We start from the raw sequence: 19512 nt of genomic DNA on the forward strand, positions 1-19512 counted from the left end.
CAATAAAACATTGAACAAATATATAACACCTCAGTGAATTCAAAATGAGATTTTACCCATGAGGTAAATTATCAAACGTTTGATAAAGTGTTTGATAAACGTTTGATAATGCTCCGTGAATTGAGGCCTTAGACATCTTTTGGCCTCCTGAGACATAAGAAAGCCATCATACATACAGACATAGGCTTCAAATCACTAAGCTTTATTAAACACTTTATTAAACACTTTATCAAACGTTTGATCATTTACCTCATGGGTAAAATCTAATTTTGAATTCACTAAGGTGTTATATATTTATCGAATGTTTTATCGCTAAAATGTTCAATATATCTATAACACCTTAGTGAATTCAAAATTAGATTTTACCCATGAGGTAAATTACCAAACGTTTGATAAAGTGTTTGATAAAGCTTAGTGAATTGAGGCCATAGTCCATTTCTTTGCACATAGGTTAAATAAAGGAAAATGTGTATCTATCTTTTACAATATTTTAAATACCTCCCAAATGAAAAAGAATAAGAAAGTGCATCAATGGGAAACAGATTTTAGAAAATGCTTCACAAAGGAGGAATGGCTTAAAGCTATTGTATGGAATAGTAAGGCATCTAAATGTACAACCCACTGGGGATTATCCAAAAAACTACAGCCTAGGTGGTACTATATTCCCAGTGTCTTGTCCAGATTTCCCCCAGATGTGTCAGATGAGTGTTGGAGGAGATGTAAGAAAAAAGGTACCATCCTTCATATCTGGTGGAGCCAACCCTTCTGCAACAATATATGTATTCTTATAAAGAATGTAACAGGGTTTAAGCTCCCAGTTATACCTGAACTAGCACTTCTTAATCTTCAACTGAGTATTCTTCTGGCCCATATGAGAACGATAGTGGTGCATATCCTGATAGCAGCCAGAGTAGCTCTGTCAAGACACTGGAAGTCACCAACCTTACCCAATGTGGAAGAAGTTAAAACCATTATATCTATGAATTATAAATATGAATCTTCCTTTGCAATCTCTATTAATACTGGGATAACGTGTCAAAAAAATTGGAATGCCTCGCAGCTATACTCTCTAAATAATTAATATCACTACAGCTTGGCAGACAACAATACCAATGAGGTCATACACATCACAAGTCAATACACTTCTTTACGGAAGAACAAAGTTGGACATTGTTGTTGTGGTTATATGTTAATTCCCTTCTTTCTTCCTTTCTTTCCTTTTTTCCCTGGCTGATCAGGGTTCTTACATCATAATCTATCTTATATAGAAGATATCTGATGGGTATTAAATAAATATCTATGCTTGGTATATTTATATTCGATATGTACTCATGCTATACGTGTATCTTACAGAGTATAGTTTAAAACTGTTGTACATTTTTTTTCTGTATTTAATATATTGCAATTCATGCCTTTAAAGAGACTCTGAAGCCTCTTAAAAATCATTTTTTTTATTACACAATCCTGTTTAACACATTAGCCCTACCTAAACTGCCACATCCCCACCGCTGTAATCTATCTAAATCCCCTCTAACTCCCCCTCCCTCTCCCTCGCAAAAGCCACCACTTTCCTGGTCGTGGATTTTGCTGCTGTTGGAGGCAGAGCTATGAGCCGCAGCTCTGCCTCCATGCCAGTCTATCAGCGGTGGATCTCCGCCTCTCCCTTGCCCCTCTCACTGAAGGAAGACTGAAAGGGGCGGGGGAGAGGCAGCGATCCGGGCTGAAAGACGCGCTGAGAGGCAAGGCTGCTGCTCATAGCTCTGTCCCTCACGGAAGCGCTTCCCGGATTGCCCCCCGGGGAGTTTGGGGGGATTTAGATGGATTACAGCGGTGGGGATGTGGCGGTTTAGGTAGCGCTAATGTGTTAAACAGGATTGTGTAATAAAAAAGGATTTTTAAAAGGCTTCAGAGTCTCTTTAAATATTCCATGTGTGTATCTATGATGATATCTCAATAAAAATTGTTTCTACAACTCAGCCTTGTGAAAATTTGGGAATTTGTTCATTGAGCTATTGATTAAATTTGTACTTTTTTAAGGGGATGTACTCATTTATGCAGATTTTCATATAATAGAGCAATATAAAAATATAATAAATTGTATATCTAAAAACTTTACAACACATACATTATGCAGCTGCATAGAAGATGGTGATATATAAATATATAATTATAACAACTATATCTTAAACTTACCAAAATGCAGAGCAGTCAAAGTTTACCAACAGCCACTTGTGCGGGTTAAAGTTGAATGAATCGGAAAACTAAATTGAAGTTAAAGAAAAAAACCTTTTAAATTCACATTTAAGTCTCATTTAGAGCTTGATGCAAATATCTTAAAATGTAATGCACAATCATAATGCTTTAACCTACCGCTTAAATTACCCTTGTACATACAGTGGGTTGCAAAAGTATTCGGCCCCCTTGAAGTTTTCCACATTTTGTCACATTACTGCCACAAACATGAATCAATTTTATTGGAATTCCACATGAAAGTCCAATACAAAGTGGTGTACATGTGAGAAGTGGATCGAAAATCATACATGATTCCAAACATTTTTTACAAATAAATAACTGCAAAGTGGGGTGTGCGTAATTATTCGGCCCCCTGAGTCAATACTTTGTAGAACCACCTTTTGCTGCAATTACAGCTGCCAGTCTTTTAGGGTATGTCTCTACCAGCTTTGCACATCTAGAGACTGAAATCCTCGCCCATTCTTCTTTGCAAAACAGCTCCAGCTCAGTAAGATTAGATGGACAGCGTTTGTGAACAGCAGTTTTCAGATCTTGCCACAGATTCTCAATTGGATTTAGATCTGGACTTTGACTGGGCCATTCTAACACATAGATATGTTTTGTTTTAAACCATTTCATTGTTGCCCTGCTGGAAGGTGAACCTCCTCCCCAGTCTCAAGTCTTTTGCAGTCTCCAAGCGGTTTTCTTCCAAGTTAGCCCTGTATTTGGCTCCATCCATCTTCCCATCAACTCTGACCAGCTTCCCCGTCCCTGCTGAAGAGAAGCACCCCCAGAGCATGATGCTGCCACCACCATATTTGACAGTGGGGATGGTGTGTTCAGAGTGATGTGCAGTGTTAGTTTTCTGCCACACATAGCGTTTTGCATTTTGGCCAAAAAGTTCCATTTTGCTCTCATCTGACCAGAGCAACCTCTTCCACATGGTTGCTGTGTCCCCCACATGGCTTGTGGCAAACTGCACACGGGACTTCTTATGCTTTCTCTTAACAATGCCTTTCTTCTTGCCACTCTTCCATAAAGGCCAGATTTGTACAGTGCATGACTAATAGTTGTCCTATGGACAGAGTCTCCCACCTGAGCTGTAGATATCTGCAGCTCGTCCAGAGTCACCATGGGCCTCTTGACTGCATTCCTGATCAGCGCTCTCCTTGTTCGCCCTGTGAGTTTAGGTGGATGGCTTTGTCTTGGTAGGTTTACAGTTGTGCCATACTCCTTCCATTTCTGAATGATCGCTTGAGCAGTGCTCCTTGGGATGTTCAAGGCTTTGGAAATCTTTTTGTAGCTTAAGCCTGCTTTAAATTTCTCAATAACTTGATCCCTGACCTGTCTTGTGTGTTCTTTGGACTTCACGGTGTTGTTGCTCCCAATATTCTCTTAGACAACTTCGGAGGCCCTCACAGAGCAGCTGTATTTGTACTGACATTAGATTACACACAGGTGCACTCTATTTAGTCATTAGCACTCATCAGGCAATGTATATAGGCAACTGACTGCACTCAGATCAAAGGGGGCAAATAATTATGCACACACCACTTTGCAGTTATTTATTTGTAAAAAAAATTTGGAATCATGTATGATTTTTGTTCCACTTCTCATGTGCACAGCACTTTGTGTTGGTCTTTCATGTGGAATTCCAATAAAATTGATTCATGTTTGTGGCAGTAATATGACAAAATGTGGAAAACTTCAAGGGGGCCGAATACTTTTGCAACCCACTGTATTCTTGACAAAGCTTTGGTTAGGTTTACTTGAAACTATCCAAAAACAGAGCTTGCAAATGCTTTAAAATAGTTTTAGAACCCTTGTGACCAGATCACTAGACTATACTGCACTGCACTATACTACCATTGAAGCGACTGTTGAGGGTTGATTATTGTGTCCTATTATAAGGACATAATCTGTGATTATGTTAGAGATTAGATTGTGTGCTCCTTTTGAGGGACAGTTAGGGCTGGCTCACACTGCAAGAGCTTTTTAACCGCTAGCGATTTGTAAAGCTCTTGCTAATGCAATGCTATGGGGGATTTTTATAAAATCACATCGCTCCAGTGACAACAAACTCATAGCATTACATTACCAAGAGCTTTTTAAATCACAAGCGCTTAGGAAAAGCTTTTCCAGTGTGAACCAAAACCCTTACTGACATGACTATAAACTCTGTAAAGTGCTGCAGAAGATGACAGCACTATATAAATACACAATATTAATAATGAGCTTTTACTCCTTTTTAAAACTTTACATTAAAAATTAACCCTCAGGGCAAATATTAATACAGATAGGTCCATACATATTCAAACAGACACAAATTCCAGAATTTTGGGTCTAAGCACCTACGCAATAAATTTGAAATCAAGATGTGTATGAATTGTAGAACTAAAACTTTAACTCAAAAAGTTTAACACAAGTATTGTATGAGGCTTTAGAAATTACAGCCTTTTTCATACATATTTCACCCAATTTTTTGGGGAACTTAAAGAGAATCTGTACTCTAATATTCTTACACTAAAAAGCATACCATTCTATTCCTTATTTTCTCCTGTGCCCCTCTGTGCTGTTTCTGCCACTCTCTGCTGCAATCCTGGCTTGTAATTAACAGTTTTAGGCAGTGTTTACAAACAAACTAACAACTTGTGATAGGCTCACATAAACAGAGTGTGTGAGTCATACAGAGTGTGCAGGGGGCCTGCAGAGGGTGTGTATCGCTTCTATCCAATCACAAGCAGCCCTGCACATTCCACACATTCAAGCTTTAGCCCGACAGACACGACAGAGGAAAGGAGATAAGATTTATTACAGAGACAGTGCAATTAGGAAAGGCTGCAGTAAGCCAGAGCACATTAGAACAGGCATAGGAACTTATAGGATAGAAGAACTAAGGCTGAAACATTTGTTACAGAGTCTCTTTAAGAGTAATTGTGAAAAGCTATCATAATTATAAATATATGATTATTTTCAATATGTAGTTAAAAATCTATTTGAAGTCAGTGATTGCTTGAAGACTGAAACCCATGGACATAACCAAATGATAAGTGTTTTCCCTGGTGAGGTTTTGCCTGCCTTCACTGCAGCTCTCTTCAGTCACGGGAACTAAATTCAATGGCTGGATTCCCTGAACAGAAAAAGTACCATAACCGGTGAACTTTTTGAATTCCTGAAACAAAGGTAAGTTACATTTTGTTCTTACATGAAATCTTTATTCCCGTGGCAACATTAGAGAATACTATTAATAACAATTAATTTGTTTTAAAATAAATTTTACTTTTTTCTTAAATTAGGTATAACATGCAAAATATTTGCTGGAAGGCTTAAAATGTACCTGAAGTGACAAGTGACCTGATGAGAGAAAGCTCGGTCTGACACATGGAACACAGCAGGTGTGTATATACCGCAATAGCGCAGTGATGAATGCGTCACTAAGAGGTGATGTCACAAAACTCCAGCATCTCTGGTAGATGCCAGTGGAAATCACAAATGCCACAGTGTTCTAAATCTTTTGTTTGTTTAGCCTAAATATTCAGTTTTAGGAGTTCAGGACACACAAGCCAGGGTTTCATTGCTGTGGTGGTGAAACTTGATTTAGTTGGAACACAGGATAGGTTATCCAAACTTGCCACTCTATTTTCTGATGTTTAAATACAACTCATGAAGGGGATCTTAAGGTAGTATTTTGACAATGGGACACATATAATACAGTATATGCAGGGATGAGACTATGCTGTGGTTAGGACGACAACAGCCTCAGAAATTATGTATATTATGGAAAGTTACCAAGAGGATTAAAAATTAAAAAGGCACATATTACAATCTATTCTGAAACGTTTATTATAGTATATATGAAATAAGATTTTGTCAGACTGTTCTACTAAATCGATAACATTTATTAAGAGAAACTGCTTGAGCAGACCATTTTGGAGACAAAGCAGAATAATTCCAAAGGGATCTGGTTGATTATACAGTATATCTGGCACAGTTCATGAATGGATTATGTGGCCTTCTAGGCGACTCTGAGGGCTTATTTCCATTTACATTGTAGAGCTCTGCAGGTGACTCCCTGGGGAGGTGGTATTTGTGATCCCATTCATTAACTTCCTTGCGACCGTCTAGTGCCAATTGGTGGCCACAAGGTGGCTCCCCCAGTAGCACGTAACACAGATTGGCGGCAAGACCTGGGGGAGTGGTTTGCTGGGGATCGTGTACGCCAATGCGCGCGCATCCCTGCTTGAGTGACGGAGCTCCGCTCTATCATCAGTCTATCAGCAGCCGCTAGCAGACTGTTGGACGCCATCTATTTACATTGTGCAGCGCTGTGATCTATAGCAGTGTTGTACTGGGGACAACCGTGTCACTTGGCTGTCTCCTGGAGTGGCCCACAAAGCGATCGCTCTCATAGGCTGATGTCTATGAGAGACGATCGCTGGTATTGGATGTCAAAGGGAGGGAAAAAATAAACATGAAGTGAACAATTTTATTAAAAAGAAAAAAGAAAAAAGACAAAAAGACAAATAAATTGATAATGCAAAATAAAAAAAAAAAACCATCGCAGCAGCAATCAGATGCCACCAACAGAAATCTCTGTTGGTGGAAAGAAAAGGGGGGGGTGTGTTAATTTGTGTGCTTAGTAGTATGGCGCTGCAGAGCACTGAATTAAAAAAAATAGCTTGGTCACTAGGGTGGTGTAAGCCTGTGGTCCTTAAGTGGTTAAACTGAATGGTATTGCGGGCGCAGGCAACCATGCACTGCGATTCAGTAGTGAATCGCAGTGCATATATGGAAACAACAGACAGTGCAGTCTATGCACTCTCTGATGTCCCTGCGATCGTGTTTCCATAAGCTTAGCTGAAAGCGCGCTATATGGAAACGAGCCCTTTAGACAATTTTTTGGGTGTTTTGGTTCACCAGAAATTGTAGATGATTATGTTTTTAACCTTCTTGGCGGTAACCCCGAGCTGAGCTCGGGGTAAGCCGCAGTGGAGGATTTCTCAGGCCCTGCTGGGCCGATTTACATAATTTTTTTTTTAGAACACGCAGCAAGCACATTGCTTGCTGTGTGTTTGGGTCGATCGCCGCTGCTCTCCGCCGATACCCGCCGCGATACAGCCCCCCCCGCATACCCCTTGCGCAGCCTGGCCAATCGCCGCCAGGCTGCGCTATGGGGTGGATCGGGACTCCCTGTGACGTCGTTTAGAACGGGATTTCCGGATGGGCTTGATCACCAGCGGCGATCGGAGGGGTGGGATGGAAGCCGCAGGGAGGGGGGAAACATGTAGCTAGCGCTAGGCTAGTTACATGATAAAAAAAAAATTAGGCTTAGAAAAACCTCCAGCGGCTGCGCAGCCGCAGAACTGCAACCGCCAGGAGGGTTAAAAGGTTGAACGGAAAAAGTGGACTTCATCATGCTGGATAAGACAAAATATTGAATTTATAAAATAATCGTCCCGTGTTACCGTAAATTATCTGGAAAGGTTTTTCCTCAATAACCTATGGTTGGGAAGGTCACGTTAACTGTTCTCAGTTTGGCAAATGGCATAATTCATGCATTGCTCTGCTTCTCCCAAAAAAATCACTTACATCAAAAATGGAAGTGGGAGAATGACTGTTTTCTAAATTGTTGTAAGAAGGCAGGCTTTAGAGCAGGGCCAGGATGACACAGAGGCCCGAGAGGCTCCGGCCTCTGAGCGGCAGGTCATCAGGTCAGGATGGGGCGCTTTTCAAAGGCATTCCAATCCTCAGGCAGTCCAGAAAAAAAAGTTTTTTTTTCCACAGTCCTGAGAGACACAGCTAAGGGAGCGAAGATAAAAAGCTCTTTGCACAATTGTTCTGAAAGACTGCAACTGATAAGGAGTCATATATAGTTTAGATTAGTAAGATTGGTAGACAGTTCTTTGTTTGTTTTTTTAACCTTTCTTCGCTGACTTCTGTCAGAGATGTCATCCAGCTGCTCCCCCAGGAAGCCACCCAGTCAAGCATGGCTGGCTGATGGAGAATGGAATTCTAACGGGAAGGAAAAAGGTATGTGTGGTGTGTGTGTGTATGTGACAGAGAGCAGCCCTGCGCCCCTTCCTTCATCCTGAACCTGTGCTCTGGAAGTCATGGAGACAAGCTGTGAAGGCTTCTGTGCTTCTCCCTACCCCCCTCCACTCCCAGTGCTGAAAAGGACCTGAACTTACAGAAATGACACTGCAGTGTCCTAATGCTGACATACTAGAGTAAAGGCAGCCATGCATCTAGCGATGATGGGCAGATTTCACCAAGAGACAAATCTTTCTGTAATCCAATCTGATTAGAGAGAGATCTGTTAGATGCCTATACACCTAAGACACCTAAGACAGATTCCCCATCGATTGTTGGGGGTCACATGATTGCTAACTGCGAGACTATGGGAAAAGCTGAATCCTTATCATATGAGACAATAGCATTAAACCTACTTTTTTAGCTTTTTAAAACAGAAAATAAAACTGGGAGGTTCTAAAAAATTTAATACATTTTTCAGGAGCAGGATGGATGAAATTGTTTATCTTCACAGTTTATTTTCATCTTGGATTTTCCATAATGTTCATGTATGAGTTAAAACGTTTGTACAGTATTTAGTTTAAATTGCTGGTGCCACTTTGCGATAGATAAGTGACTTTTGGGTTGCAGTTTGGGCACTCGGCCTCCAAAAGGTTCGCCACCACTGTCCTAATCTAATGTCCCACCATTGCTAGGTTCATGTAAATTTGTCTCCACCCATTACCACACCTACATTCTGGTCCATGGCCCACCCATTTTTCGGTGCGGCGCGATAATCGCGCCGCACAACGTGATCCTCATATTTTTGGCACGCTAGCTGCAGTGTGCTGAATTCTGCTGACTACACTATGTACAGTATACGCTGTTCTCTAGTGCCTGCACTGTGTGCTGATCTACCTCCAGTGTGTACAGTGTAAGGTGTTACTCTGTGCCTTTACTGATTGTAAACCAGCTGTATTGTATGCTGATCCCTGCTACTTTCAGTATGTACAGTATTAGCTGTAAAGCCTGGTACACACATACAGTTTTGATTAGCCAATTTTAGCTCTGTTCATAAAATTCATTGTCTGTTGGCCCACTTACTGCACGGGGGTGGTAAAATTGGTGGTCCGTGATTGACCAATCAAAATTGTATGTGCGTATACATCTTTGATCTATGCCTATACTGATTGTAAATCATCTAAATAAAGGACAGGGGGCTCCATCCAATATTTCGATGGGTAGGCCCGTTATCTGTAGCTTACATCGCTGCTAAGTTCATGTACATTTGGCCCCTCCCATGGCCACGCCCACTCACCTCATGGCCATGCCCATTTTTTCCGCATATACCTCCCCACAGGTGCCCCCGATCTCCAAGGACCCTAGAAACGCCCCTGTACACCACCCTGTAAAGAGACACATTAACTGAGATGTAGCCGCTGGGGGGCGCACTTGGACAGCTCAGCCTCTGTTGGTGGTAGAACTTGTCCCGGTCCTGCTTTAGAGTACAGGCAGAAGACACTTGGAGTTGTTTCCCTACAAAATTAGGGAAATATCAAATGAGAGTTATTCTCACGACAGTGGGAGGGACAAGTACCTAACAAATTGCAAATTGTTAGCGGAAACTAACATCCTCCAAGTGGTAGACAGGTCATGTGTATGCTCATTGTGTATTTGAATCCCATGAGTGGGGTGTGCACTTTTTTGCAGGTAAGCACTCATCTGTTTTTAAGTAGCGCTGTTCATTTCTTTGCTATGTTTGATTGATTTATTTCTGGTCAGCTGCTCCCACTTAATAGTTTTCCTTTGGTGTATATGCAGAGCCTCTGTTTGGGTTCAAGGTGCGTTTGCAGTTTCTGGGGGGGCTCAGCGCATCTCTGAGCTGAGGCCATTCAGAGGCGGCCTGGTGATGCGCTGATCCCACTTTTTTTGCGCAAATGAGAGTTATGAGGATAAGGAACGGTCTTCTTAAAAATTAGTCAGTCCTCAACTTAGCGTAGAGAGCCCTTTCTGTGGTCTTTCTAAAGATTAAACAGAAACCTTCATATAAAAAAAAAAGTCAAACCACTTTATGCAATCGTTGCTTTGCATACAGTAAACCATACAGTCAAGGAAATGCTTCATTGCTACTGTTAACGCTTGCATTATGCAGTAACGCACTGTGTGCACTGCATTAGGATACCGGAGTCCATTGGATTGCACCATATGCACTCTGGAAGGCGCATAGACTTTCAATTACAATGCAATTCTGTGTACTAAAATACCTCTGTTACATCAAATTTCAGCTGCAGCAGGGTCACCATCATTCAGCTCACCCTGCTTCAAAGTGACCAGGCGGTGAAAACGAATGTATGAATATTTAGACACCTTGTGGTACCTGCTTTCAGAAACGTAGCCTAATTTTAACATGTTTCATGTAAGTCCAGTTTTCTCATAGGACTAGCCCTCTATTCCTATTCTAAGATCTAAGCTTGGCACAACAGTAAAGGAGAGCAAACAGTAATAAAAAAAGGTTCCCATGCCAACAGATGATCTTATTGCTAGCATCAGCTCTCATTCATTTCCTATAGTAACCAATACACATAATTAAAACTAAGAATGAACAGGATATTGTAACTGTGGGGTCACATTTTCATCAGATTATGTTGTTCTTTTTATGAATTTTCGGTAGTCACTCATTGGCTGTTAATGGTCCTTTTTATATATGGCATTATTTGTTTTGATATAATCTATTAGAACGTATCTAGTGAGCATAGAATTCTCAGGAAATGAAACTACTAAGCTACTGAAAACACATTTGCTATCTAACATAACACCCAAGCTTATGAATTCAAAAAAGATATGATTGAATTTGCCAATCCAGTAGGAAATCCTGGCATATTTCAAATACAGATTATAAAAAGCAAGCTGATGTTAAACATGGACCTTTCTTCATTCTCTTGTAATACTGCCCTGGTCATAAAAAATATTATTATAATATTATTATTATTATTATAATAGTATTATTTTGAGTATTTTTTTGCTTGCTAGTAGTTTAAAAGGCGTATTATTGACAATTTTGAAAATATAACCTAGGAGAAAACTAAGGAGAAAGTTAATTGCATATGGGTCAATATGTCTAATACCCTGGGTCTATCCTTGATGTAGAAACTGGTGAAAGTTTCCTCCCCTCAATTATGAGTGATACTGCAAAATCTGTCAATGAAGCTTCATAGTGGTAATGCGGAACCATAAAAGAGATGTAGAGATTTATAGCAATTTTTTAGGAAGGTGAAAAGAGTGAAATAAAGCAATGAAGAGCTGGAAAACAATGCCGCAGGTGGCATCCACGCCGTTCCAGGAAGCCTGCTGGGGTAGTGTCTGGAGAGGCCTTTGCTGGACCCCAGAAGTGGTGAGTATAACAGGCCCCTAGTCCCTGCTCCTTTCTGTCCATACAACTAGCTCCAGGGGCCTAGCGCTCTCAGTAAACAATGCACTGTTTTTATTTTCCCTACCCACAACTGAACTGAAGATCTACTACCTCCCCCACAGTGCCATCTACTGTCTGGAAAGAGCAGAAGTGCAGTATGTAAATAAGAATGCCTTGGCTCTTGTAATTTTTTGTAACCCTTACCTGTGAGAGTTAATGGGTGGAAGTATGTCCAAGAGACCTTTGGGAGGGGGGTCTTGGAGGGGCTCAGATAGGCATTTCAAATAAGTGTACTCAATAGGAATTAAAATATCATTGAAGTTATTCAAGTTAGTTAATTCTTAAGTATTATCAAAATGTACTCGATACATTTACAGACTTCATATGAAACTATAGAAGTCAATCACCATAAATCCAAATAAGCATATGCATTGTTTACCTACCTCCACACCTTTCATAAGGTATCTAAATTCTGGACAAATAAATGCACTTCCTGCATATGCTGCATCAATGTGAAACCATAGGTTTTCTTCATTGCCTGTAGAATATAAATGATCACTGTTGTAACACAGTAGCCGTTAGAATCTCTGTTCATTAGTAAACGAGTTTTTGCAGGATTTTAATAACCAACTGAAAAGACATTCTATAAAGTATTTTATAACAGTCTAATATACAGTAAAAGTAAACTTGTGAATTTATTAACTTGTAATAATCCTCATCAGGAGACTCCTCAAAGTGTAGGGAGGAACTCTCGGAATCAGAACAGAAAAATTGTTTTAAAAGGGGGAAAAAAGGACACTTTGCTGCAGTACACTGTACTGCATTCTGAGTTATGTATACACATTGCAACTGCTTATGGCCATTTAGCTGCAGGAGTTTGTGATTGGCAGTGGCGTGGGCACTTAAAGGATAGTGGCATTGGATCATTAACTGGTTCAAATTCCACTGTTTTTACCCCTTAAAGAAAACCTGTAACGAAAAAAACCTCCCCTGGGGGGTACTCACCTCAGGTGGGGGATGCCTCCCGGATCCTATTGAGGCTTCTGCCATCCTCCTCAGTCCCACGGCAGCGGAGATAAAGCTCCCCGAACAGCAGGGATGTAAATATTTACCTTCCCGGATTCAGCGCAGGCGCAGTATCGGCTCTCCGCTTGGAGATAGGCGGAAATAGCTGATCGCTGTCGGGCCACTTTACTGCACAGGCGCAAGTCTCCTGCGTCTGCGCAGTAGAGCGGACCCGACAGAGATCAGCTATTTTCGCCTATCTCTGTGCCGAGAGCTGCAACAGCGCCCCCGCTGGAGCCAGGCAGGGCCGGCCTTAGGTTTCACAGCGCCCTGAGCGAAACCTGATTTTTGTGCCCCCCTTCATCCTCTTCACGCATGCGTGCACACCTACGCACTCACACACATGCACTCACACACACACAGGCCCATATGCAATTCACCTTTTCTCCTGAGTTACCTCCTAGGACAGTGGTTCCAAACCTTTTTGACGTCGTGACACATCACGCCAAATGCTCAGATCTCCGTGACACGTCACATATGTATAATCGAAAAAAATACTATTAATAACCACGAATGGATGGAAAAAGTGCATTATCCTGAATATACTTAAAAATGAAGGCTAGAACCTTTCAGGAATATTAATAAAAACAATCAGTGGGACAGTTAGCTGCCCCCCCCCCTCATTTAGAATGATAGCACAGCACTGACAATTTGCACCACGCGTTATAGCCGCAGTGCACCCCCCCCAAAAAAATGCCCCCCCCCGATCTCATGTGTAGGTGCCCTCAATATTGGTTGTCAAGCATAGGTGCCCCCAGTACAGGAAGCCAGTTGAAGGTCTGCTTCGCCCCCATAGGTAGCCAGGTGTAGGTGCCTCCAGTACAGGTAGCCAGGTGTTGGTGCCCTCAGTAAAGGTAGCTAGCTATAAGTGCCCCAGTATAGGAAATCAGGTGTAGGTGCCCTCAGCATAGGTAACCAGCTATTAGGCGCCCGCTTGGAAGCCGGCGCCCTGAGCGACCGCTCTGGTCGCACAGGTCAAAGGCCAGCTATGGAGCCAGGAAAGGTAAATAAATCAGCGCTTGTCAGGCTTGTCGAGGGAAAATTACGGGACACTTTGGAGAAGCCAGCGCTGACCTGCCTGCAGCTACAGGGGAGGGGAAAGCCTCATTAGGACCCTGAGGCTTCCCCCTCCCGAGGTGCGTACCCACCCAGGGGAACTTTTTTTTGTTACAGGTTCTCTTTAAGGTTCCTGGCATTTTTGACTCTTTAGCTGTGTCATTTTATACAGCAGTAACTTTTTAATTACTTATGCCATCTTAGTGATATATATCTTGTTTTTTCAGTACAATCTAGGCTTTCTTTGGTTAATATTTTTCTCCCAAAACTATTTTATTTTAGTCATTTTATGGGGAAATATTAGGCAATTATGCAGAAAATACCAATTTTTTTCATTTTTCACCCTTCCTAATTTTCATATGACACGTCTCACAGTTATAAAACACATGCAAAAAAAGTTTAAAAAAAAATTAAAGTGACATGGTCTAAATAAAATAAAAAGTGTTATAAAAAATCTCTAGTTAGTTTTTAACCCCAGCCTAACCTTTTAATCCATTATTAACCTCTGCAATACCTATACCTGTTTATAAACTTTTAATTACTGCCGCCAGTAGCGATCGGATGCGATTGCTAGGGTGGAAGTTCGGGTGTGCAATGCTTTTACAGATGTATTGCCCTGCAGTTGCCTAGCGATGCATCTGTACAGCACTATGGCTCCTGAACTGTCGCCCTAGCGAATGTATCCAATCGACACAGACGCGCAGCCTGGGAATAACGGTCCGCCACATGCTCAGAAAGTAATAAAATAAGACATATGGGTTATCGGTTTACCAGAGAGGGGTCAAATAATTCATTTTATTCTAACTTTATTGAATGATTGTTGCTATTAGCTAGCAACAATCATTCACAGGACCGTGCACACATGGTGGCAGGCAGATTTGAATGCAGGACGTAGATTCTACATCCTAGAACCTCCAGCAGTACTAATTAGGATGTAGAATCTACATCCTGGAACAGCAAGCAGTTAATGAAAAGGCATGTTTAATTTAGATAAATAAAGGACTTATTTTTTTTGTTGATGTGGTTTTATTTCCTTGTTTGTGGAAATGGGTAATGGGTGCATCAGTACCACTATACACATTTCTCATGGGGAGAGAGCAGGCATCTGGGGGTCTCCTTCTTAAAGGGAACTACCAGATGCCACCATGACTCCCCCACCACCTCCTCCTGGGCACAGAGATGGGGAAGAGCCCCTTGTACAATGAATGGACGAGGGCACTGGAGTAGAGGAAAGGCTTGGCTTCCTCTCTCTTCCAGAGCCCACCCATACCATGGAGGCTGGTATACGTCAGGCTGTGGAGCCCTACACATTTAGGGCTCTGCTTTCTGGCTATCCCAGCCTGCATGGGTGACAAGAGGTTAAAGCGGCTTGGGAGGGTGAACCCCACGCTGTCCGTTTTCATGAAATGTGTACAATGGCCTATATGTAATTCACTTTTTCTTCTAAGTGATATTTTCAAACTTGTCAATAAAATGCTTTTTAAATCACCAACAAGCAAAAAGAAATACTTAGAAAAATGTTTACAGTACTCTTTCTTCTACTTTTTGGTACTTTTTCAATTGGAAAGCGCTGAAAACTTATTCTATAAATGAAAGATTATCTCCTAGTAGAAAACTTAGGAGAAAAAGTTAATTACAGTATATGTGGGCCAATGTGTACTCAGAATTCAGTGTACTGCAGCAAAGCGTAATTTTTCCCAGTTTAAAAAAACATTTTTCCTATGAAACTTTAAAATCAAAAACTACACAGTCTTTACACCATTTTTATTTTTACCATGTTTCTACTAATCTCCCTAACCTACAAATATGGTGACAATAGCGTGTACAAGAACTTTGTTTTTAACCACAGAACTCAGTGCCATTGACCTCAACAGAAAATGCCTTCGGAACACAAAATTCAGTATTTGCCTCCTGAACACCAAATTTCGATGAATTCTGAATTCAGCTGCAGTGATGATCATAATCAGCTAATTACGTTTACGTGTACATTTTCGCATTTACACCTATACGTAATTACGAATTGTTAATTCAACTGACTTTGCATAAGCATTTGTAATTAGGCATCATTTATGCATTAATTTCGTGCTGACTTTGCCGGTAAATAGCAAAGCCCCCATACATGCTAGTGCTACCAAAATTGCTACTTATGTAAAGTAGAATTTAATTTTTCAAAAAGACCTGGGGACAGAGGCGCTTATTGTGACCCTGAGACTACACTGTGTGTACTCCTCACTGTTATTGCCTAAGGAAGAAGGAATATACCTGCGAAACGCGTATGATTGTATGTTGAGGTATATAAACTTTTTTGTATAAAAATCGACAGTATCATGTCTGCTTCAGGGATGTGAGTCCACCACTACCTCCCGAGGAATTTTAAAGTTTTTAAATACATTTTATTCTTTTGGCGCCTCTGTTCTCTTTACAATATCATTATCCACCTCTGGTGGAGGGGTCAAACCCCCTTTTCTTCTCCTGACCTATAGAGAGCGACATCTTAATCCTGAGAGAGGACAGGTCTAATCTCCTTACCTGCCTGTACTGTGGCTGTGAGTATATTAATTATATACTTCTCATTTACCCATTACATTACATACTACACTATATTGGGCTCTCGGTGTTCCCTTCTTTTTTTTTACTGCAGAACAGAGCTTTCTTCAAGGCTGGCTCTGTTGCTCTGCTTATTTGAATATTAATTCCACAATGCATACAATAAAAAGAAAAAAGTCATATTAGTTGTATCAAAACCATGTTTAACTACATCTTCTCTTGATTGTTATTAGCTACAGAATAACACGCCTAATGCTAAAGATCCCCTCCTCCTAACCCTAACCCCTGATATTTTTGCTGAAGTCGCTATTAGCAGCTATAATGGTAATTAGTGGCTAAAAACCTTGGGCAGCTATAAATTACCAGTTCTTATAGTCTCCAGAACTTCCAGTCACATTCAGTCATCTGGGACAAGGAACCCTAGTGAGAAGACAGGGGTTCTCAAATGAGTTCCTACTACCACAGCGATAGCAACATTAAAGTGGGCAAGAAACCCTAATACAGGAAATTTCAGTGTTATGTGCTGCATCTTAGAACTGACTGTAACATAGTCCCCTCAGTGAATTTGAACCCTTGGAAGAAACACATTACTCTGGAGTATTTAACAATTAAACATTTTTTTTTAAATAACTGTAATATGAGCCAGTACTAATTAGAAAAAGGCAGCACTTACAAATAGGGCCAAGTTCCACAAGATTATCAAATGAACAGGATGATGTTGTTCCAAGCGTGGCACATACCTACAAGAAAATGTCAGATTAAGTACCTTCATTTAACAACAGAAATGTTGATGTATGGAGATTCTATCATTAGAGTTGTGTTACAGAAGGACATGGCCAAATCAAATTTCCCATATACTAAACAATGATAACTGATATACCGGTAATTGTTTTATGGGAAAATCAGTATTGTTTTGAGAAATAAAACATAAATGAAGCCCTGTTGTTTACTTGGACTACCATGGATAAATAAAATGGCCAAGTGCAAATATTAGGAATGAAAGTGATAAAACATGTTTAACTTTCACAAAAGAATTATGGATAATAAAAACAAAAGTTGCACTTACAGGATACAGCAAAAAATGTATATATGTCCTCACTTTGGATACAGGATACAGCAAAAAATGTATATATGTCCTCACTTTGGATGCAGTATACAAGAGAACCTCTGTTGATGTATCATATCCTGTGCTCAGCTGTTAGATGCAGTCTTATATCCTGCTCCAAAAGCTGATGGAGTGGATAGTGCAAATACAGTGGAAAGTAGAACATACAAGGTTGTCATGGAATGTCTCTGCCCACCCATGCCAAGCCCCTTTAACATCAGCCATGCCCCTTCTTGTCTCCCTGGACATGCCATAGTTTAGACACTGCTCAAATGCAGAAGCTACACAGCAGTTAGGTGGAGAGTGGGAACAGACTTATTAGTTGGACCCATAGTCAGAGCTTCATAAGACTATGGGGGCTCACCCTGGTTTAGTAGCGCCCTGTAATTGACAGCAAGCTACATTGCAGAGGTGGTAAAATGGTATAGTGTGTGACCTTCTGATCTGCTGCAAGACAATTATATTAGACTATAGAGGAGAAAGTTGGATCCAAAGAGTCCCAAAAAACACCCCCAAGACAACCAGGAGGTTCTTAATGCAGTAGAGGTGGAGGATTTGCATATATTGCAGACAGTGAAAAGCTACTAAGGATGAGCAAGAACACATCTGGCAGTCTCACGGTAATTCCCTCTAATTTCGAGTGGTTCTTCGAATTTTCCCCAAAACAGTTTCATACTGAAGTTAATGATGCCAACTGTAACGGCTAATAGCAAAGCTGCCACACATGCTACAATCATCAAAGTTGCTAGCAGTGGCATATCTAAGGAGTTGTGGTCCCCGATGCAAGTTTTACACTGGGGCCCCCCCAAGCACTCTATACATAGCAATTGATACAGCGCTCCTAAACTTGCCAATGGCAACTATAGTGTCAGAGGTGCAAGAAGGGTATGGGGAGCAGTTTTGTTAATGATTACTACCATTCAAAGCATATATAGAAGTGATTATTATGAGCACAGGACCAATAAAAACTAATATTAACAATAACAACAATAACAATAATATTTATATAGCGCTTTTCTCCCTGGGGACTCAAAGCGCTGTGACCCTGCATTATGCAGTCTCAAAGGCTCGGGAAAAGAGGTGAGTTTTTAGCCTTTTTTTAAAGCTGTCCAGAGAAGGAGCCTCTCGTACTGATTGTGGAAGTGAGTTCCATAGAGTAGGGGCTGCGTAGGAAAAGGCCCGAGCACCAAATGTTAAGTGTATCCTGGGAATAACCAGCTTCATCTTGTTGGCAGAGCGGAGGGTGCGTGAAGGGGCATAAAGTTCCAATAGATCCGCTATGTATTTGGGTCCCATGTGGTGTAGAGCCTTGAATGTCAGCAGGCAGATCTTAAAATTGATTCTCCATTTTACTGGCAACCCAGTGAAGAGTTTGCAGAACTGGGGTGATGTGTGAGCTGCGGGGGGCATTGGCTAGGAGTCTGGCTGCAGCATTCTGTACTAGCTGTAAGGGGCGCAGAGCCTTATCTGTAGATCCGATGAACAGGGCGTTGCAGTAGTCTAGGCGGGAGGATACAAATGTGTGAACCAGGGCAGGTAGGTCTTCAGCTGGGATAAGGTGTTTGATGTCGCTATATTTCTTAGATGGAAGAAGGAAGACTTGACGACAGCTGATACCTGCTGTCTGAGTTTTAGATTTCCATCCAGGATCACCCCAAGGTTTCGCACAGAGTCTTTATACTGTACAGTATCTCCCCCAATTGCTAGTTTGAGGTGGTGAGCGTTTTGAACTTTATCCATCATGTGTGGACCACCTACCACCAACACCTCTGTTTTGTCAGAGTTCAGCCTCAGCCAGCTGGTGTTCATCCAATTTTGTAAATCCACTAGACACGCATTTATGGATGCTGATGGGTCTTGGGTGCCAGGCTTGAAGGACAGATACAGTTGTGTGTCATCTGCATAACAATGGTATCCTAGGCCATAGTTCTGGATTATTTTGCCCAGTGGGAGCATGTAGGCTGCAAAGAGTAATGGTGATAGTACAGAACCCTGTGGAACTCCATAGGCAAGTGGCGCTGGATTAGAGTAGTGTGTGCCCAGACATACTTGCTGTGTCCTGCCAGATAGGAAGGTCTGAAACCATCTA

At 41.2% G+C, this 19512-nt stretch overlaps 1 protein-coding gene across 2 annotated transcripts in view; it reads right to left on the reverse strand.

Moving 5' to 3' along the window:
* The window catches only part of DDC (dopa decarboxylase), a 203312-nt gene that overhangs the window by 105280 nt on the left and 78520 nt on the right, over nt 1-19512 (reverse strand). For both annotated transcript variants that reach the window (XM_068234545.1, XM_068234546.1), the window contains exons 7-9: nt 16992-17058; nt 12094-12188; nt 2194-2261 (exon numbers count right to left, since the gene is read on the reverse strand). In XM_068234545.1, the coding sequence (XP_068090646.1) occupies nt 2194-2261; nt 12094-12188; nt 16992-17058 (230 nt within the window). The remainder of the gene's footprint in view (nt 1-2193; nt 2262-12093; nt 12189-16991; nt 17059-19512) is intronic.

This window comes from Hyperolius riggenbachi, chromosome 5 (assembly GCF_040937935.1).
Source record: "Hyperolius riggenbachi isolate aHypRig1 chromosome 5, aHypRig1.pri, whole genome shotgun sequence".
Taxonomy (NCBI): domain Eukaryota; kingdom Metazoa; phylum Chordata; class Amphibia; order Anura; family Hyperoliidae; genus Hyperolius; species Hyperolius riggenbachi.